This window comes from Rhinopithecus bieti, unplaced genomic scaffold (assembly GCF_001698545.2).
Source record: "Rhinopithecus bieti isolate Rb0 unplaced genomic scaffold, ASM169854v2 scaffold_15776, whole genome shotgun sequence".
NCBI lineage: Eukaryota > Metazoa > Chordata > Mammalia > Primates > Cercopithecidae > Rhinopithecus > Rhinopithecus bieti.
This window is the reverse complement of record NW_016808836.1, coordinates 383,623-404,907: the sequence shown is the minus strand read 5'-3', so window position 1 is coordinate 404,907 and position 21,285 is coordinate 383,623. Positions and strand designations below refer to the sequence as shown.

Below are 21,285 nucleotides of genomic sequence, written 5' to 3'. Positions count from 1 at the left end.
CTCCAAAATGTCAACAGCCCAACACAGTGATGCTGGGGGGCGTAGCACAGATTTATTTTCCAGTACTAGGTCACCTCTCCCCCAGCTGCCTTAGGGGGAGGGGCTTGGGGACTAAGGGACTTGCTGTGAGAATAAGGCACTTGAGGTCGGGGGTGGAGAGCCAGCTGGGGGTCTCAGCTAAGCTGGTCCTCATACTGCTTGCGGAAACAATCGCCAGCCGGGAAGAAATCCCAACATCTCTCTTGGTACATCTTCCAGACATAAGACTCCTAGGATTGGCGATAGAAAGAGTTCATTGGTGACATCTTCGAACCCTTGAGACATATATATACATATACTTTTAGACAGGGTGTTGCTCTGTTGCCCAGGCTGGAGTGCAGTGGCAACAATCACAGCTCACTGCAGTATCCTGGCTCAAGCGATTCTCTGCCTCAGTCTCCAGAGTAGGTGGGACTACAGGTGCACACCACCACCCCTGGCTAATTTTTTAATAGAGACAGGGTCTCGCCATGTTGCCTAGGCTGTCTTGAATTTCTGGTCTCAAGCAATTCTCCGGCTGTGGCCTCCTGAAGTGCTAGGATTGCAGGCGTGAGCCAGGACGCCCAGCCCAAACCCATTTTTTTGAGACGGAGTATCGCTCTGTCGCCTAGGCTGGAGTGCAGTGGCATGATCTTGGCTCACCGCAACTTCTGCCTCCTGGGTTCAAGCAATTCTCCCACCTCAACTTCCCAAGTAGCTGGGATTACAGGCATGCGCCACCACGTCCCGCTAATTTTCGTATTTTTAGTAGAGACGGAATTTCACCATGTTGGCCAGGCTGGTCTCGAACTCCTGACCTCAAGTAATCCACCCGCCTTGGCCTCCCAAAGTGTTGGGATTACAGGTGTGAGCCACCGCAACCAGCCCCAGCCTTAACCCTTGATATTGATAGGAGCTTTTTACTGCCACCTACTGACTGGCCTTATGTTAAAGGACTCCATGTCCTGCCCACTCTCCTCCCATTAACACCCTCTTACCTGACCTGTGTGTTCTGTCTCATCCTTGTTTATCAAATACATCAGGAAAAACCTAAGGGTGAGAGGACCACAGGAGACAAGTCTGAACCACCCTTACCTTATTTTATTCTATTTTTTTATTTATAGTAGAGAGAAAGTCTCACTATGTTGCCAAAGCTGGTCTCGAACTCCTGGCCTCAAGTTATCCTCCTCACTTGACCTCCCAAAGTGCTGGGCTTACAGGTGTGAACCATCGCCTGGGGCCCCACCCTTATCTTCTGATTGGCTGGCAGGGAATCTGCCCACATGGACACCACACCCCCTTTCCTAACTGGCCAAAGCTAAGGACCCCGCCCCTGGCTATTGGCAGCCATGCCCCCCACCCTCCTGATTGGCCAGTGTGTCCGTGCTCACATGTAATTGGCCAGGTTGTGCTCCTCCAGCGTGTGAGTCTCGAAGCCATGCGGTGTGGTATCAAAGTAGTCGCTGCCAATTCCACAGATGAAGCACTTGGTCTGTGAGTGGCAAGAGACATCAGAGTGGAGGCCCACTTGACCCCCTGAATCCTGTAATCCCTCTGGGTTACCCCCAGACATGACCCACCTCCATATCCTCCTTCACTTGCTCTTGTTGGTCTCGAAGCTCACCAAAAGCGTCGATGATCAGACCTGGGGTGGCAGGACGCGAGTCAGTGCCCAACCTCTGACCTGGTTCAGACTCCTCCCTCTCCAACTACCTACCTCCAGGGCTTGCCCTCCATCCCCCATCTCCCTAGTCTCACCCCTAATCTCACTTCCTAAGAAGATAATATTAGGCCTTTATTGGCCAGGTGCGGTGGCTCATGCCTGCAATCCCAGTACTTTGGGAAGCTGAGGCAGGCGGATCATCTGAGGTCAGGAGTTCAAGAGCAGCCTGGCCAATGTGGTAAAACCCCATCACTACTAATAATACGAAAAAAAAAAATTAGCTTGGCGTGTTGGCACGCGCCTGCAGTCCCAGCTACTCGGGAGGCTGAGGCAGAAGAATCGCTTGAACTTGGGAGGTAGAGGTTGCAGTGAGCCAAGATCGCACCACTGAACTCCAGCCTGGGCAACAGAGCAAAACTCCTTCTCAAAAAAAAAAAAAAAACAAAACATATATATATATGTGTGTGTATATATGTATATATGTATATATATATATTTATATACACACACACATATATGTATATATAATATACGTGTATATATAAAAAATATATAATATACATATATATAATATATGTGTATATATAAAATATATATAATATACGTATATATATAATATAAATACCTCCTTCAGGCCTTTACTGAGCACTGATATGAGCCAGACACTGAGTGCCTATGCATTGACTTAATCCTGATCACAACCTATGAGGTCAGTACCACTGATGCCCTTGTTTTGCAGATGGAGAAACTGAGGCCCCAAGAGGCGACTTGCCCAGGGTCTTACAGTAGCGAGAGGTAGAGATGGGGCATGAATCCAGACCGACTGGATCCTGGGCCTGCATTCTTAGCCACAGAGCTAGCCTCCCTCTGGGCCCTGAGCACCCACTCCCAGCACTGACCCTGGATGATGGCCAACAGGATGACGATGACGAAGAAGAAGAAGGTGATGTCGAAGACCACCCTGTAGAGCTCGTATTCATCACCCGCGGGGTCCTCAATCTCGTCCCCAATGCCTCCGCCAGCCCGGACACCCACGTACATGTGAAACAGGTAACACTGAGGGAAGGGAGCACATTGGTCACTCATTCATTCAACATTCACTGAGTTGGGAGGTAGAGGTTGCAGTGAGCCAAGATTGCACCACTGAACTCCAGCCTGGGCAACAGAGCAAAACTCCTTCTCAAAAAAAAAAAAAAAAAAAAAAAAAAAAAAAAAAAAAAAAAAAAAAAAAAAAACATATATATATGTGTGTGTATATATGTATATATGTATATATATATATTTATATACACACACACATATATGTATATATAATATACGGTGCCCCAGCCAGGGCACCGGGATAGGCAGGGCTGAAGACATGGTAACGACTGAGACAGCCCTGGGCCCTGCCCTCAAAGGCCTCAGAGATACAGCGTCGGACAGGGACCAACAGCCAGAAATGGTTAGGGCTGTGACAGGAAGGTCATGGGCAGGGGGGTAAGGGCCAGGTTAGGTGCAGGTCACAGGCAGAGGGGTCAGGGCCAGGACAGGGGGCACAGGCAGAGGGGTCAGGGCTGGGATAGGGGGGCACAGGGAGAGGGGTCAGGGCCAGGATAGGGGGCCACAGTCAGAGGGGTCAGGGCCAGGATGTGGGGGCACAGGCAGAGAGGTAAGAGCCGGGGTCGGGGGGCACAGGCAGGGTCCCACGGGGAGCATGGGCAGAAGGGTGAGGGCCGGGTTGGGTGGGGAGCAAAGGCAGAAGTCAGGGCCAAGGTTGGGGGGGGCACAGGCAGAGGGGTGAGGGCCGGGATGGGAGGGCACAGGCAGAGGGGTGAGGGCCGGGATGGGGGGGCACAGGCAGAGGGGTGAGGGCCGGGATGGGAGGGCACAGGCAGAGGGGTGAGGGCCGGGATGGGAGGGCACAGGCAGAGGGGTGAGGGCCGGGATGGGAGGGCACAGGCAGAGGGGTGAGGGCCGGGATGGGAGGGCACAGGCAGAGGGGTGAGGGCCGGGATGGGAGGGCACAGGCAGAGGGGTGAGGGCCGGGATGGGAGGGCACAGGCAGAGGGGTGAGGGCCGGGATGGGAGGGCACAGGCAGAGGGGTGAGGGCCGGGATGGGAGGGCACAGGCAGAGGGGTGAGGGCCGGGATGGGAGGGCACAGGCAGAGGGGTGAGGGCCGGGATGGGAGGGCACAGGCAGAGGGGTGAGGGCCGGGATGGGAGGGCACAGGCAGAGGGGTGAGGGCCGGGATGGGAGGGCACAGGCAGAGGGGTGAGGGCCGGGATGGGAGGGCACAGGCAGAGGGGTGAGGGCCGGGATGGGAGGGCACAGGCAGAGGGGTGAGGGCCGGGATGGGAGGGCACAGGCAGAGGGGTGAGGGCCGGGATGGGAGGGCACAGGCAGAGGGGTGAGGGCCGGGATGGGAGGGCACAGGCAGAGGGGTGAGGGCCGGGATGGGAGGGCACAGGCAGAGGGGTGAGGGCCGGGATGGGAGGGCACAGGCAGAGGGGTGAGGGCCGGGATGGGAGGGCACAGGCAGAGGGGTGAGGGCCGGGATGGGAGGGCACAGGCAGAGGGGTGAGGGCCGGGATGGGAGGGCACAGGCAGAGGGGTGAGGGCCGGGATGGGAGGGCACAGGCAGAGGGGTGAGGGCCAGGTTGGGTGGGGGGCACAGGCAGAGGGGTCAGGGCCAGGTTGGGTGCGGAGCACAGGCAGAGGGGTCAGGGCCAGGACAGGGGGCACAGAAAGAGGGGTCAGGGCTGGGATGTGGGGACACAGGCAGAGGAGTGATGGCCAGGATGGGAGGGCACAGGCAGAGGGTCAGGGCTGGGGTGGGGAGGCACAGTGTGACCAGAGATGAGCTGGGGGAAGCACTGGAAGCTTTAGCAGCCCACTGGAGGCATCTGATCCAGCCTAAGTGATTAGGTCAGGCTTCCTGGAAGAGGAGGCAAGTGTGAGCTGAAACCTAAAGGAGGCGTTAGGTGGAGGGGTGGGGAAGAGAGTGTTCCCGGCTGAGAAAGCCACATGCTGCAACACCATCAGTGAGGAAAGAATACAGCTTGCTGCTGTGAGGAACTGAAAATGGTTGGGTGAGGCTGGAAAATAGAGCTCCTGTGCAGGAGAGCAGGGAGAGAGATGAGGCAGGGCCTGGACACGTGGCTCTGTAGGCCCCAGCCTAGCCCGTGGTCAGGGGCTTCCTGTAGGACGCGGCATTTAAGTGGAAAGGTGAGGTATCAAGTGAATGGGGTGTGTGTGCATGTCGGGCCTGGGCTAGGGGACAGAGAGAACATCAGGTGCAAAGGGCTTGAGTCAGGAGGAAACACGCAGTCCTAAGGGAACTGAAAGAGGACCAGGCGGCCAGAAAGCAAAAAGCAAGAGGGTTTGTGGTTAGACCCAGGCAGGGCCAGATCTTCCCAGGCTTTGTAAGCCGTGGCGGGGTGATTCGATTTTATCCACAGTGGATGGGGAGCCACAAGAAGGGTCTGAATGGAGCTGGTGAGTGAGCATGGTCTACCTGGCATTTGGGAACAACTTTACACTTGTTTGTTTTTTTGTTGTTGTTTTTTTTTTTTGAGACAGAGTCTTGTTCTGTTGCCCAGGCTGGAGTGCAGTGGTGCAATCTTGGCTCACTGCGACCTCTACCTCCGAGTTCAAGAGATTCTCCTGCCTCAGCCTCATGAGTAGTTGGAATTACAGGTGCGTGCCACCCCACCCAGCTAATGTTTGAGATGGAGTTTTGCTCTTGTTGCCCAGGCTGGAGTGCAACGGTGCAATCTCAGCTCACTGCAACCTCCGCCTCCAGGGTTCAAGAGATTCTCCTGCCTTAGCCTCCCAAGTCGATGGGATTACAGGCGCACACCACCACATCCCACTAATTTTTGTATTTTTAGTGGAGACGGGGTTTCACTATGTTGGCCAGACTGGTCTCAAACTCTTGAGATGATCCACCTGCCTTGCCCTCCCAAAGTGCTGGGATTAAAAGCGTGAGCTACAGCACCCAACATACACTTGTTCTTTTTGTGTTCCCAGGATGTGAGAGAACACAGTCATCCTAGAGTAAAAGCTAAGATAAGTGACTATAATGAAAACAAGGCTGTAGGCAGTGAGGCCGTGTCTGGAAGGGCCTCAGACGTCAGGTTGAGGAGCTGAACTTTGTCCTGAGAGCAGGAAGGAACCCAGGGAGCCAGATTACAGGACATCTTTGGAGATAAACCCGGTAAATGATTCTTTTAATTGTGGCCTGTCTCTAGTAAGTTCACATCAATTGGGGCTATGATCACCATTATTAGAATAGAAGAGAAAAAATAAATATGCATTGAACGCTGGGTATACCTTGGGTGAAACTGTTTTTTAAACTTGAGACACAGTCTCACTGTGGTACCCAGGCTGGAGTGTAGTGGCGCAATCATAGCTCACTGCAACCTCAAACTCCTAAGCTCAAGAGATCCTCTTGCCTCAGCCTCCCAAAGTGTTGGGATTACAGGTATGAGTCACTGCGTCTGGCCTGGATGAAACTTTTAATTGTGGATAATTGATAGAAGCTAACATCTATATAATCCTGAGGATGTGCCAGGCACTAGTCTAAGTCTTTTTTTGTTTTTTGTTTTGTTTTGTTTTGTTTCGTTTTTTTGAGACAGAGTTTTGCTCTTGTTGCCCAGGCTGGAGTGCAGTGGCGCGATCTCGGCTCACTGCAACCTCCACCTCCCGGGTTCAAGCGATTCTCCTGTCTCAGCCTCCCAAGTAGCTGGGATTACAGGCGTGCGCCACCATGCCTGGCTAATTTTGTATTTTTAGTAGAGACGGGGTTTCTCCATGTTGGTCAGGCTGGTCTCGAACTCCCGGCCTCAGGTGATCTGCCCGCCTCAGCCTCCCAAAGTGCTGGGATTACAGGCATGAGCCACCGTGCAAGGCACTAGTCTAAGTCTTTTAAGTCTTCGATAGCCAGGGAGCACCTATTAGTCCTGCAAGCAACTACTATTACACACTCATTTTACAAGTGAAGCCCCCAGGGCATAGGGAGGAGGTTGAATAGCCTGTCCAAAAATCACATGGCTCATAAGTGGCAGGGGCAAGCTCCCTGAATACCTTTCCAATAATAATCCATTTGAAAAGCTCACATAAGGCTGGGTGTGGTGGCTCAGGTCTGTAATCCCAGGACTTTGGGAGGCCGAGGTGGGTGGATCATTTGAGGTCAGGAGTTCAAGACTAACCTGGCCAACATAGTGAGATCCCCCAGCTCTACTAAAAATACAAAAATCAGCTGGGCATGGTAGTGTTTGCCTGTAATCCCAGCTACCCAGGAGGCTGAAGCAGGAGAATCACTTGAACCTGAGAGACAGAGGTTGTAGTAAGCTGAGATCATGTTACTGCACTCCAGCCTAGGACTTTGTCTCAGAAAAAAAAAAAAAAAAAACCTCAGCTCAAATAATATTGAAACAACGGCCAACAGATGTGGAGCACTCATTTGCCTGGCACTGTTCAAAGTACCTGACATGGCCGGGCGCGGTGGCTCACGCCTGTAATCCCAGCACTTTGGGAGGCCAAGGTGGGCAGATCACAAGGGCACAGGCAGAGATGGAGACCATCCTGGTCAACATGGTGAAACCCTGTCTCTACTAAAAATACAAAAATTACCTGGGCACGGTGGCACATGCCTGTAGTCCCAGCTACTTGGGAGGCTGAGGCAGGAGAATCACTTGAACCCGGGAGGTGGAGGTTGCAGTGAGCCGAGATTGTGCCACTGCACTCCAGCCTGGGCGACAGAGCGAGACTCTGACTCAAAAAAACAAAAACAAAAACCAAAAAAGCCAAAATGTGCCTGGCATGCATCAGCTTGCCAAACTGTAGGTACTATTTTCATTTTTTAGAGGCAAGGTGTCCCTCTGTCTACCAGGATGGAGTGTAGTGGCCTATTCGCAGCTCACTGAAGCCTCGAACTGCTGGGCTCCAGTAATCCTCCTGCCTTAGCCTCCAGGCACACAACACAACACCCAGCTCATATTTAACATTTTTTATAGAGACGGGATTTTTGCCTTGTTGCCCAGGCTGGTTTCCAACTTCTGGACTCAAGTGATCCTCCGGCCTCGGCCTCCCAACACGCTGGGATTGCAGACTGGAGGCACCACGCCCGGCCTGGAGGTACCGTTATTAACCCCTTCAACAGATGCGAGAAGGAAGGGTCCCAGAGCGCCGGGGGAGGGGCTCACCGTCATCATGTCGTCACATTTCATGTCAGGCTCATCTTCATCCTCGCTCTTGTTGTAGAACTTGCGGAAGAAGTTGAAGGCCACTACGGTGTACAGGTAGACGACCACTGCCAGAAGGCCCACGGTCATCACCAGCTGGGGGCAGGATGGGGCCAGGTCAGCTCCGTCCTGGGCTTGCCCTCCTCCGGCCACGCCCATTCTGGGTCCTGGCCCCGGTTCAGTCCCTGTGGCTCTACCTTGCTGCCCCACACACCCTCGGCTCGGCCCCGCCTGACCTTGCCCCTCCTCAGCCCAGCTGCCTGGCCCTCACGCCTCCACCACCCACTGCCACGCTGGTCCCTGCTGGCCCACGCCCTACAGCCAGGTCCTCCCCACACCTGTTTCCCATTGTGGGTGACGGAGGAGAGGATGGTGCGCAGTGTCTTGACCCCCATGGCGATGTCCAGGAGATGGGCAGCGAAGAAGAAGTTGTTGTAGTGCCCCAAGAGGGACATCACCATATACCAGCCCAGGTACAGGAAGGACTGTGGGCGCACAGGGCCAGGTGTCAGGGGGAAGGCAGAGACACATGAGGAGCACTCTGGAGGGTAGGGGCCACTCGGGAGAGTCAGCTATGCCCTGGGGGTCGGGTGCCAGCCCTGGTTGGGGAGTCCATGGAGGACCGGGGCATTCTGGGTGAGAAGGCATCCTGTGGGGAGATGAGAGCCCCCTGCAGAAGGAAATAATCTGGGAATCCAAGGGCACACTGAGGAAGCCAAAGGATGTTCTGGGCCGGGTGTGGTGGCTCATGCCTGTAATCCCAGCGCTTTGGGGGGCTAAGGCAGGAGGATCACTTGAGGTCAGGAGTTCAAGACCAGTACGGGCAACATAGCAAAACTCCCTCATCTCTTCCTCTTTTTTTTTTTTTTAGATGGAGCTTCACTCTTGTCACCCAGGCTGGAGTGCAATGGCGCAATCCCAGCTCACCACAATCTCCACCTCCAGGGTCTAAGTGCAGGAGGCTAAGCCTACCTTAGCCTCGCTTAGCCTCCCAAGTAGCTGAGACCATAGGTGTGGGTAACCACACCCAGCTACTTTTTTTTTTTTTTTTTTGAGATGGAGTGTTAGTCTGTTGCCCAGGCTGGAGTGCAGTGGTGCAATCTCGGCTCACTGCAACCTCCGCCGCCTGGGTTCAAGCGATTCTCCTGCCTTAGCCTCTGAAGTAGCTGGGACCACAGGCGTGGGTCACCACACCCAGCTAATTTTTGTAATTTTAGTAGAGCTGGGGTTTCACCATGAATGGCCAGGCTGGTCTCTAACTCCTGGCCTCAATTTATCCACCCACCTCGGCCTCCCAACCCAAAGTGCTGGGATTACAGGCCTGAGCCACCGCACTTGGCCACTCTGTTTTTTGTTAGAGACAGGGTCTCACTCTGTTATCCAGGCTGAAGTGCAGTGGTGAATATGCAGCTCACTGAAACTTCTGCCTCCTGGGCTCAAGCCATCCTCCCATTGCAGCCTGTTGAGTAGCTGGGACTAGAGGTGTGTGCCACCACACCTGGCTTTTTTTTTTGAGACGGAGTCTCGCTCTGTCGCCCAGGCTGGAGTGCAGTGGCCGAATCTCAGCTCACTGCAAGCTCCGCCTCCCAGGTTTACGCCATTCTCCTGCCTCAGCCTCCCGAGTAGCTGGGACTACAAGCGCCCGCCACCTCGCCCGGCTAGTTTTTTATATTTTTTAGTAGAGACGGGGTTTCACCGGGTTAGCCAGGATGGTCTCGATCTCCTGACCTTGTGATCCGCCCGTCTCGGCCTCCCAAAGTGCTGGGATTACAGGCTTGAGCCACCGTGCCCGGCCCTGGCTAATTTTGTATATTTTTTTTAGGTAGGCAAGACAAGACAGGGTTTCACCGTCTCTACAAAAGTTGCCCAAGCTGGTCTTAAATGTTTGAGCTCAAGCAATCCTCTGCCTTTTCCTCCTAAAGTGCTGGGATTACAGGTGTGAGCCACTGTGCCTGGCTGCCTGGCTAATTTTTTTTTTTGAGACGGATTCTCATTCTGTCACCCAGGTGGAGTGCAGTGGTACGATCTTGGCTCACTGCAGCCTCTACCTCCTGAATTCAAGCCATTCTGCTGCCTCAGCCTCCCGAGTAGCTGGGATTACAAGCACCCACCACCATGCCCAGTGCTAGGTTTGTCTTGAACTCCTGACCTCAAGTGATCTACCTGCCTCGGCCTCCGCAAGTGCTGGGACTACAAGTGTGAGCCTCCACGCCCAGCCCCAGCTAATTTTTAAATTTTTTGTAGAGAGAGGATCTCACTATATTGCCCAGGCTGGTCTCAAACTCTGGACTCCAATCCCAGCGCTTTGGGAGGCCGAGACGGGCGGATCACGAGGTCAGAAGATCGAGACCATCCTGGCTAACATGGTGAAACCCCGTCTCTACTAAAAAATACAAAAAACTAGCCGGGTGAGGTGCCGGGCGCCTGTAGTCCCAGCTACTCGGGAGGCTGAGGCAGGAGAATGGCGTAAACCCGGGACGCGGAGCTTGCAGTGAGCTGAGATCCGGCCACTGCACTCCAGCCCGGGCAACAGAGCGAGACTCCGTCTCAAAAAAAAAAAAAAAAAAAACTCTGGACTCCAGTGATCCACCCGCCTTGGCCTCTCAAAATGTTGGGAGTACAGGTGTGAGCCACCACACCCAATCCCAGCTATTTAAAAAAAAAATAATAATAATAATAAAACGATGTCTGGGGGGATAAGGAGCCTTGTGTGGGTAAGAAGGTACTCTAAGGGTCACAGCCACTCAGGGTCCCAGGAGTCATTCTCTGGTCAGGAATACCCCAAGTTGGGAACCCTCCTAACGCCCCACCCCTGCAGACTCCCTCCCCAATCTGCGGGCCCCTGCTCACATTGTCTGTGAAGATGACCCCGAACTTCCAGATCTGGTACTTGACATCGATGGACATGAGCCTGTGGGGGCGGGGATCAGAGGAGATATGCTTGAGTGTCAGACCCCAGTCACCTCCCCTGCATGCCCCAGGCCTGTGCAGGGGTGTCCTGGGCTCACCACGTCAGCAGCCCTGGTGGCGGGTTGGGCTTGCGCTCATTGTGGGCGGTGATCTCTAGTGTGGCCAGGTCCATGCCCAGTAGCTCAGCAATCCGCTCCCGCCCATAGATGTCCCCATGTTTGTCCAGGACCTGCACAAGAGAGCGTCAAGCTGTGTAGACACAGCTGGAGTGTGGGTGTGTGTTGTGGCCTGCAAGGGGGTTCTGGGGACACTCCAAACTCTGAACGAGAAATGAGAGGTGCATTGTTTTGTTTTGTTTTGTTTTGTTTTGTTTTGTTTTGAGATAGAGTCTCCCTCTGATGCCCAGGCTGAAAGTATAGTGGCGCCATCTCTGCTCACCACAACCTCTGCCTCCCAGGTTCAAGTGATTCTTCTGCCTCAGCCTCCTGAGTAGCTGGGATTACAGGCATGCACCACCACACTCAGCTAATTTTGTATTTTTAGTAGAGACGGGGTTTCTCCGTGTTGGTCAGGCTGGTCTCGAACTCCCGACCTCAGGTGATCCGCCCGCCTGGGCCTCCCAAATTGCTGGGATTACAGGTGTGAGGCACCACGGCTGGCCGGGGGTGGGTGCATTTTTTTCTGAGAGGAAGGTGCCACAGCTTTCTTCAGATCCTCAGGGGTAGGATCCAAAAGCAATAAAGGTCCAGCTAATTAATTAGTCAAATTAATTGAAATAATTTATTACTTTCAGGTAGGTAGGCCAGGAATCCTATATAATTAGGCCCCTGTCACCTGTGAACTTACCTCCTCCCTGTCACCCCTTCCACCACACTGGCCTCCGCACAGTTGCGCAAATGCGACAGGCACATTTCTGCTTTAGGGCCTTTGCACTGCCTGTTTCCCCTGTCTAGAACACCTCCCTCCCATTTCCACTGGCTCATCTCTCACCTCCCTATTAATGAGTATGACCTTTTCTGGGCTGCTGATATACAACAGCAACCTCTCCTGGCGAACACACGCACACTCCCCACCCCTCTCCACTGCTTTATGTATTTGAGATGGGGTCTGACTGTATTGCCCAGGCTGATCTTGAACTTCTGGACTCCAGCGATCCTCCCCAGTGGCTAGAACTATAGGCATAAGCCACCACACTCGGCTACCACTTTGTTTTTTTCTTTTCTTTTTTTTTTTTTTTGAGACAGAGTCTCGCTCTGTCACCCAGGCTGGAGTGCAGTGGCGTGATCTCGGCTCACTGCAACCTCTGCCTCCCGGGTTCAAGCAATTCTCCCACCTCAGCCTCCCAAGTAGCTGGAACTACAGGCACCCGCCGCCACACCCGGCTAATTTTTTATATTTTAAGTAGAGACGGGGGTCTCACCATGTTGGCCAGGCTGGTCTCGATCTCCTAACCTCAAGTGATCCGCCCACCTTGGCCTCCCAAAGTGCTGGGATTACAGGTGTGAGCCACTGCGCCCGGCCTTGATGCTCTGCTCTTTCCATGTGCCCATTCAAGAAAGGGAAGTGTGGTTACTGTGCCCATCTCCCCATGGCGAAACTGAGGTGCTACTCAGAGAGGCAAAAAACCTCTTGCCCAAGGTCACACACCAAGCAAGTGCTTGGCAAGCCTGTGATGACCTGGTAGCAGGCAGGGACCCAATCCAGGACCCAGTGCATCCATGTCCTCTCACCTTGCGCTTGACAAACTTGTCCCAGTAGTTGCTGGGGAAAGACCTGCCGAGAGAGAAAGCGCGCGTGAGTGTGAGATGTTAGGGCCAGAGGGATCGGAGCTGTCAGCCGCATTGGGGGGTGGGTTGAAACTCCACTGTTTTTTTTTTTTCTCTGTCTCACTCTGTCGCCCAGGCTGGAGTGCAGTGGTGTGTTATTGGCTCACTGCAACCTTTGCCTCCCAGGTTCAAGCGATCCTCCTGCCTCAGCCTCCTGAGTAGCTGGGATTACAGGTGTCCACCACCATGCCCGGCTAATTTTTGTATTTTTAGTAGAGACTGGGTTTTGCCATGTTGGTCAGGCTGGTCTCGAACTTCTGACCTCAGGTGATCTCCCCCACCCACCTTGGCCTCCCAAAGTGCTGGGATTACAGGCGTGAGCCACCGTGCGTGGCTCCACTGCTTTTCTTGTAGGAACCTTGAAGAGTGGGGACCCCCCCTGCCATCTTTGCTGGACCCCAGATGAGGCAGAGAATTTGCATTCAGAGCCAGATGTGCAAAAAAGACCTCAGAATGGCACTCTGATAAAGAGGCTCTGGCATGGTGACGGGCGGGAAGGAGTCCAAACCAGCAGCCTGACCCAGCACCAACTCCAGTGGAACTGCCTCCTTCCTCATACTGGTTGATTTCATTTAATTTCATGATTCTGGCCCTTTATTGACCAGTTTTCCAAGTGACAAATTGATGCCCTAACATCCTCAAGTATGGCCACCGAGTTTTGTTGTTTGAGAGGGTGGAGTGACGATTGATTATGAATTCACAGATTTACAATTATTTGAAGTGTTTCGATTCATTGCACTTCCAATTCCTATTCTTTTTTTTTTACCCCCAGACATAAGGTCTTGCTCTGTCACTCAGGCTGAAGGACAGTGGCATAATCATAGCTCACTGCATCCTGGAACTCCTGGGCTCACGCGATCCTCCTGCCTCAGCCTCCCAAGCAGCTAAGACTACAGGCATGCGCTAGCCAGGCTAGCATGTCTGGCTAACTTTTTAGTTTTTTTTTTTCTAAAGATAGAGGTCTCCCTGTGTTGCCCAGGCTGGTCTTGAACTCCTGGGCACAAGGGATCCTCCTGCCTCAGCCTCCCAAAGTGCTGAGATTATAGGCGTGAGCCACTGAGTGCGGCCCCTAAGGCCCCTAATGATTTCTTTTCTTTTTTTTTTTTTTCAGACAGAGTCTCGCTCTGTTGCCCAGGCTGGAGTGCAGAGGCACAATCTCGGCTCACTGCAACCTCCACCTCCCAGGTTTAAGTGATTCTCATGCCTCAGCCTCCTCAGTAGCTAAGACTGCAGGTGCCCACAACCATGCCTGGCTAATTTTTGTATTTTTAGTAGAGACTACTTTTTGTATTTTTAGTAGAGATGGGGTTTCAGCATGTTGGCCAGGCTGGTCTCGAACTCCTGACCTCAAGCGATCTGCCCACCTTGGCCTCCCAAGTGTTGGGATTACAGGCGTGAGCCACCGCGCCCGGCCATGTTTTTTTATTTTGCACTCATTGCGCCTGAGTAAGAATCACACCGGGAGGCAGGGTTTAAAACACGGGTTCCTGGGCTCACACCCCAGAGTCACTGAACAGGAACTTCCAGGCCTCAAGTCTAGGAATCTCCGTGTGCCACCCTCACCCACACAGATGCTGTAATGCACAGGAAATGTGCCTCTTTTATGGAAAAGAAGAGTAAGGCTTGGGGAGAATGAGGCAGGGCCTGTAGGGACTGAAACCCTAGGTGTTTGGTTTTTTTTTGTTTTGTTTTTTTGCAGGGGGCATGGGGGACAGAATTTTGCTCTTGTTGCCCAGGCTGGAGTACGATGGTGCGATCTGCGTCCTCCACCTCCCAGGTTCAAGTGATTGTCCTGATTCATCCCCAGTAGCTGGGATTACAGGCGCCCGCCACCACACCCAGCTAATTTTTGTACTTTTAGTAGAGATGGGGTTTCACCATGTTGGCCAGGCTGGTCTCGAACTCCTGACCTTGTGATCCACCCGCCTTGGCCTCCCAAAGTGCTGGGATTACAGGCGTGAGCCACCGTGCCTGGCCTGAAACCCTAGTTTTTTGGGGTCCCAGCCTGGACTGGGTGGAAACCCAGGTCCCCTCTTGCTGCCACCCTGAGGTGGGGGCTGGGTCCTTACGGTGTGTTGAGCACCAGTCGGTCCCACTGCCCCTTCACGTCATCGTCCTCAGGCTGCTCTGTGATGTATAGGCCGTCAAACTCCAGCTTCCGGGCCAGCTCCTTCTCCCGCTTAAAGATTACCAGGGGCACCTGGATAGTGGGAGGAGGCCAAGGGTGGGTGTCAGGCACCTTGACTAGACCACAGTCTCAGCAGAAGCCATGAGATCTTGCTGGAGTCTGTGTGTGACCCCACATCAGAAGTGCTTTCCCAGTGATAAGGGTAGAAATGAGGAGGTCTAGGCAGAGGGCTCAGGACTGGGATGTGGGGGACATGGGCAGAGGGGTCAGGGCGGGGATGGGGGAGGCGCAGGCAGGGGTGTCATGGCTGGAATGTGGGTACATAGATAGATGGGTCAGGGCCGGGATGGGAGGCATAGATAGAGGGGTCAGGGCTGGAATTGGGGGGCGCAGGCAGAGGGGATAGGGCTGGCAGTGGGGAGGCACAGGCAGGGGTGTCAGGGCTGGGATATAGGGCCATAGAGGGGTCAGGGCCACAATGGGGGTGGGGCACAGGCAGAGGGATCGGTCCAGGATGTGAGAACAGGGGAGCTGTGGGAATCCAGGAGTGGTGCCTGATGCCACCTAGGGCTTCCCAAGGAGGGAGGTCTGAACTCAGAACTGAAGGATGAATAAAACAGAGGCAGGTGCAAGGAGGTGGAAGCGGGGCAAAGCTTTGCAGGCAGAGGGAACAGCATGTATGAAAGTTTTAAGCCCAAAGAACTCCAATAGTAAAGTTCATCCAATAGTAAAGTTCATCCGATAGTAAAGTTCATCCGATAGTAAAGTTCATCCGATAGTAAAGTTCATCCGATAGTAAAGTATCAAGACAGTGGCCCAGAACCCTGTTCCTCAGCCAGAAGCTGTGTCCGTTCCCAGTTTGAATGTCGTCCTTGCTGGAGACCCCAATCCTGTACCCAGTTCCCCAGCCCTCACCCCAACCCTGGGCCCCCTCTGTCCCAACCACTGTGAGGGTCCCCAGCCCCAGCCGGTACTCCAGAACCGCCCCCACCCCCACCCAGCCAATAAGCCCTTGCCCCAGAACCATGGCCATGGGCCCACCTTGAGACAGTTATAGCCAATGATGCAGAGAAAGGCCACCAGTGTATGCAGGAGGCTCAGACACCGCAGGGCGGGCTCCATGTAGCCTGTGCTCTCCTCCAGGAAGTAGTACACCATGTTCTCATCCTCATCGCCCTCTGCCTCCTCTCCGGCCCCCAAGCCCCAGCCGGAGCCGCCACCAGAGCCTGCACCTGACACGTCCCCAGCAGCTGAGCCTTCCATGTCGTCTTCCCCTGGTGGAGAGTCTGAGACCTGAAATGGGGACAGAGATCCATCTGTGGGTCTGCCACATGCAGAGCCCACTCACAAAATTGAGCCTCCATTCCTGAGATTGGACTGGGGCCATACCACATACAGTCTTGGTGTGGCTGTCAATCAAGATCAAGGGGTGGGACCAGGGCCCTAGCTAGCAAATCAGACTCTGACCTGGGAATTAGCCTATCGAACTGAGTGGCACAGAACTGAAGACAGAGTTGGTTCATCTTCATAGTGGAGCTCTAAAGAGACTGCCCGCTAATATGAACACTAACACGAAAATTAGTAGCAGTTAAACATTTACACAGTGCTTTTTATATGCCAGGTACTGTGGCTCTAAGCGCCTTACACATACTCATCCTCTTCTTTTTGGTGGGGTGGACAGAGTTTCACTCTTGTCACGCAGCCTGGGTGCAGTGGTGCAATCTCGGCTCACTGCAACCTTTGCTTCCCGGGTTCAAGGGATTCTACTGTCTCAGCCTCCTGCGTAGCTTGGATTACAGGTGCCCACCACCATGCCCAGCTAATGTTTTTGTATTTTTAGTAGAGACGGGGTTTCACCATATGGCCAGGCTGGTCTCGAATTCCTGACTTAGGTGATCCACCTACTTCGGCCTCACAAAGTCCTGGGATTACAGGCGTGAGCCACTGTGCCTGGTGCCTTCTCCTCTTTCGATCCCCACAGCACTAAGAGGTATTCCATTTCACAGATGAGAGGGTTGAGGCTCAGGGACGGTAAGCACCTTGCCTCACGTCATGCACCAGTGGGCGGTGGAGCAGGACTGGGTCCCACAGAAGCCATGCTTCGATCTCTCTAGTCTACCTTACTGTCCTGTTATCTAGACCCCTGGCAAGACCGCAAGGGTCCCTTTGTCTTTCAGGAGGCCTGGTTCTCAGCCCTTTCCTTTCATTCTGTGAGCGGACTGTTTCTTCCTCCCCGCAAACTTCTGTTTAGCTGACGTGAAAGCAAAGATGCTTAACGGAATCAGTGGGTGTTGCCGAGAGCTGAGGGCCTGCAGCCAGGCACACAGGACTGGCATGTGGCCGAGCTGAGCAGAGAACTCAGCTCCTGCTCCTGTTCTAACTCCCACAAGCACTCAGGCTTCTGTCCCAGATAGATCCAGGTATCCGCTACTCACCCCCATGGAGGGGGGTCCCAGGATCCAGGTGTCCAGCCTGAACCGTCCTGAGGACCCTGAGCCCAGTGCCTTGTCCCTGCACCGGAGGAACCCTGCAATTCCGATGGGGGCTGAGCCTCCCATCCCACAGCATGGATAAGGGCCTGACCCTCCCAGCCCTTCAGGACCAGCACCTTATAAAACAGCAAGATGAAGTTGATGGCAAATGCCAAGAAGAGGGCAAGGAAGCGCAGGGTGTAAAAGTTCCGGGACAGGTAGTTCTGAGAGAGAAGAAAAGAGAGAAAGCACTCACAGATCGGCCTCTTCCCTGGAGAATTCATCCCATCATTTACCCACACTCAGAGCACCTGGGCTCTCAATAGCTGTTCCTACAACCTCCTATTAATTAATTAATTTATTATTATTATTGTTATTTTTGAGACGGAGTCTTGCTCTGTCACCCAGGCTGGAGTGCAGTGGCGCCATCCTGGCTCACTGCAACCTCTGCCTACTGGGTTCAAATTCTCATGACTCAGCCTCCTGAGTAGCTGGGAATACAGGCGTACACCACCACACCCAGTTAATTTTTGTACTTTCAGTAGAGATGGGGTTTCGCCATGTTGGCCAGGCTGGCCTTGAACTTCTGACCTCAGGCGATCCGCCTGCCTTGGCCTTCCAAAGTGCTGGGATTACAGGCGTCAGCCACCGTGTCCAGCCTCCCTTACCCCCTCCTATCAGGCCAGGCCTGGAGAGGAGACAGGATGGAGGGAACCCTGGGACCTGCCTCCCAACACCCACCCTTCTTCCTGGCCTGGATGAGATGAGTGCTTCCCCAGGAACTGGGAGAGAGCTCAGACCTCTACAGCAGCACTGGGAGTAATGGAGAGACTAAGACTCTAAAGGCTGACAGCCAAGAACAGGCCACGGTGGGAAGGTCAGAGCGGTGGCCTCATTGAATGTAGCTCTGGATAGAGGATGGAGGTGGAAGTGTGGGTGGGTGGCCCCGATGAACAGAGCTGTGGAGGTTGGAATAAGGATTGTGAGCAGGGAGGGGACAAGGAACCAAATGAGGGCCATCTGAAAATGCTACCCTGTCCTCAGGTCTGGGGATGCCTCTGCCCTCTCCCCAGCTAGGGTTCTTCTTGGAGATGAGCTTGAACAGGTGAACTCAAGAACAGGGTGAGAGGAGAGGTGGGCACCAGAGGTAGGGTTCCCAGGGAGAAGAAGGTTCAGGTGACCTGGCTGGATCCTCACCAGGAACTTCACCCTCTGCACCTCCAGTTCTCCCCAGAATTCGCCCCCAGCTTCCTCCTTCTTTGGAGGGGGTGAGGGAGGTGCTTGCTTCTTGGGGGGCTCTGGTGGGGGTTCGGGAACTTCTTCTTTCTCCCCATTCTCGGCACTGCAGGGCAGGACAGAGAGAGGTCAGGAGGTGCCTGGGCAGGCAATGCATGAGTTCATTCATTCAAAGCCATTCATCGGGGGCCCGCCCCATGCCTGGCCCAGGTTTGGATGGTGCTGGGTACATGGGATGATGAGATAATCAGGACGTGCCCTTATGAGGCTCCAGTCCAATGTGGGAGACAGGCAGTGACAGTGACACCAGGCAGTGACAGCCCAGAGTGGTCAGGGCTGGGATGCCGGAAGCTCAGGGGGTTGTGGGAATCTGGAGGAGACACTTCCTCAGCTTAAGAGGGCATCAGGTGTCCTGGAGAATTGGAAAGGATGGGAGAGACTCAGAGTAGGCATGGGGGCCTGTGTTCCAGGCAGAGGGAAGAAGGCACCTGTGAAGGCCTGGCGGTTAGATGGGAGTTTTTTTTTGTTCTCTCTGTTTTTTTTTTTTTTTTTTTTTTTGAGACAGGGTCTTGCTCTGTCACCCAGGCTGGAGTGCCATGCTGCGATCAGGGCTCACTGCAGCCTCCACCTCTGGGGGTCAAGCAATCCTCCCACCTCAGTCTCCCCACATACTACCATGCTTGGTTAATTTTAATTTTTTTTTTTTTTTTTTTTTTTTGAGACAGAGCCTTGCTCTGTTGCCTTGGTTGGAGGGCAGTGGAGCAATCTTGGCTCACTGTAAGCTCCGCCTCCCGGTTCACACCATTCTCCTGCCTCAGCCTCCTAAGTAGCTGGGACTGCAGGCGCCCACCACCACACCCGGCTAATTTTTTTGTATTTTTAGTAGAGACAGGGTTTCACCGTGTTAGCCAAGATGGTCTCGATCTCCTGGCCTCGTGATCCACCCACCTCAGCCTCCCAAAGTGTTGGGATTACAGGCGTGAGCCACCGCGCCTGGCCAATTTTAATTTTTTTTTAAATATTGCTCAAGCTGGAGCATTTATTTCTTGATTCTTTGTCTCAGAGCCCCTCTTGCGTGCCTGAGTCTGGGCTGGGTGATGCCGAGGACACAGGGTTGCCAGGACAGCCCCGGGGCCTGACCTCTGGAGGCTCCTAGTCTAGGAGGGAGGCAGTGATGGGGCTGGGCCCTTCGGCCCCAAGGCCACTCACTCGGCTTTCTCCGGCTCCAGTTCTGGTTCCGGCTCCGGCTCTGGCGGGAGCTCCTCCTCCACTCCATCCACCTAGGGGCGGGGCAAGCATCAGGGCTGAGTCCCCACCCTAAGCGCTTCTCAGGGCTGCCTGCCTGCTCCTGTCATCTTCCTTATTTCCCCTGGGTAATCTAAGTTTTACACTTCCCCCCACCAGAAAGAGGCAGATTATGGTTCCCATTTTACAGAGGGGAAACTGAGGCTCATCGAGGTGAAGACCTTTGCCCAAAGCGCTGCACAGGGTCGGGCTGACTCCAAGTGCAGCTCTGCTTGTCTCCCACGGCTTCCCACCACCTTGACCTCCGCGCCGCACCATGGCATTCCCAGCACCAAGGGCCTGAGGATGTTTGGGGTTCCTTCCTCCATGGGATACTTCATTCCCACACCAGTATCTCCGAGGATCTTTTCCTAGTGGCCCTGACCCTGTCTGGAAACTTTTTTTAGTCTTGGTCTTTCTTTCCTTTCCTTTTTCTTTTTTTTTTTTTGGAAACGGAGTCTCGCTCTGTCACCTAGGCTGGAGTGCAGTGGCACCATCTTGGCTCACTGCAACCTCTACCTCCCGGGTTCAAGCGATTCTCCTGCCTCAGCCTCCCGAGTAGCTGGGATTACAGGCGCATACTACCACGCCCGGTTAATTTTTGTATTTTCAGTAGAGACGGGGTTCCACCATGGTGGCCAGGATGATCTCAAACTCCTGACCTCAGGTGATCCGCCCGCCTCGGCCTCCCAAAGTGCTGGGATCACAGATGTGAGCCACCGTGCCCGGCTTAGTTTTGGTCTTTCTTGCCTTCTAATTTGGTCTCTGGGTTTCTTACTCTTTCTGGCTCTCCAGGTATCATTTTCTGTACCTCTCCCGGGCCCTGCACTCTGCTCGGCCCTGCACTCTCTCTCCCCGGCCCTTTCTCCAGGTCTCTATCTCCGAGTCTCTCTATGCGTCTGTGTATCCCTCTGTCTCTGAGCGTCTCTCTTGCCCGGCGCCCGCTCTGTCCCCGTGTGCGTCCTCCATGGGTGCGTCCTCCGTGGGTGCGTGCGCCCTGCGTGTGCCTATCCCTCTGGCCAGTTCTCTCCTCTCGGTGTGTTTATACCCAGTCCCGCTCTCTTCCTCCCTCCAATCCCCCATCTTTCCAAAACCTCAAAGCCCCCGCCTGCTCTCTCACCCCCAGCTTCCTCTTGAGGATGGGAGAGCCCTCGGGCGTGGGCGGTTCCGCAGGCGTCGTGTCTCCCATGTCCCCGAGACCGCCAGCCCCTTCGGGCCGGAAGGGGCCCCCATCCGTCACGGCTACCGCCCCGTCGGCGCCGCCCGGCCCGGCCTCGTCCACCGCCTCCTCCTCGTCTCCAGCGCCCTCCGCGGCGTCTCCTGCGCCCTCGCCGGCACCCTCGCCGTCTGCGTCTCCGCCGGGCCCGGCCGGCTGCTCGCCATGCACCTCGTCGCTGGTGGGGTCGGGCATGCCTGCCAGGAGCTCGGTCACCGTCACCTTTTTGGCGCCCTCCACCAGGCCGCCGCCGAACAGCGAACCCCAGAGCAGGCCCAGCGCGCCCGCCGCCGCCGCGCCAGCG

At 54.4% G+C, this 21,285-nt stretch overlaps 1 protein-coding gene across 1 annotated transcript in view; it reads right to left on the bottom strand.

Moving 5' to 3' along the window:
- Nucleotides 1-30: 30 nt before the first annotated feature.
- RYR1 (ryanodine receptor 1) overlaps nucleotides 31-21,285 on the bottom strand; it is a 165,376-nt gene continuing 144,121 nt past the window's right edge. The window contains exons 88-103 of the mRNA XM_017887349.1: nucleotides 20,886-21,283; nucleotides 19,691-19,761; nucleotides 18,443-18,587; nucleotides 17,383-17,469; nucleotides 15,816-16,067; nucleotides 14,716-14,846; nucleotides 12,551-12,593; nucleotides 10,919-11,049; nucleotides 10,761-10,821; nucleotides 8,249-8,395; nucleotides 7,872-8,006; nucleotides 2,581-2,737; nucleotides 1,599-1,663; nucleotides 1,410-1,510; nucleotides 1,017-1,068; nucleotides 31-269 (exon numbers count right to left, since the gene is read on the bottom strand). Coding sequence (XP_017742838.1) covers nucleotides 174-269; nucleotides 1,017-1,068; nucleotides 1,410-1,510; nucleotides 1,599-1,663; nucleotides 2,581-2,737; nucleotides 7,872-8,006; nucleotides 8,249-8,395; nucleotides 10,761-10,821; nucleotides 10,919-11,049; nucleotides 12,551-12,593; nucleotides 14,716-14,846; nucleotides 15,816-16,067; nucleotides 17,383-17,469; nucleotides 18,443-18,587; nucleotides 19,691-19,761; nucleotides 20,886-21,283 — 2,072 coding nt within the window. The 3' untranslated portion in view covers nucleotides 31-173. The remainder of the gene's footprint in view (nucleotides 270-1,016; nucleotides 1,069-1,409; nucleotides 1,511-1,598; nucleotides 1,664-2,580; nucleotides 2,738-7,871; nucleotides 8,007-8,248; nucleotides 8,396-10,760; nucleotides 10,822-10,918; nucleotides 11,050-12,550; nucleotides 12,594-14,715; nucleotides 14,847-15,815; nucleotides 16,068-17,382; nucleotides 17,470-18,442; nucleotides 18,588-19,690; nucleotides 19,762-20,885; nucleotides 21,284-21,285) is intronic.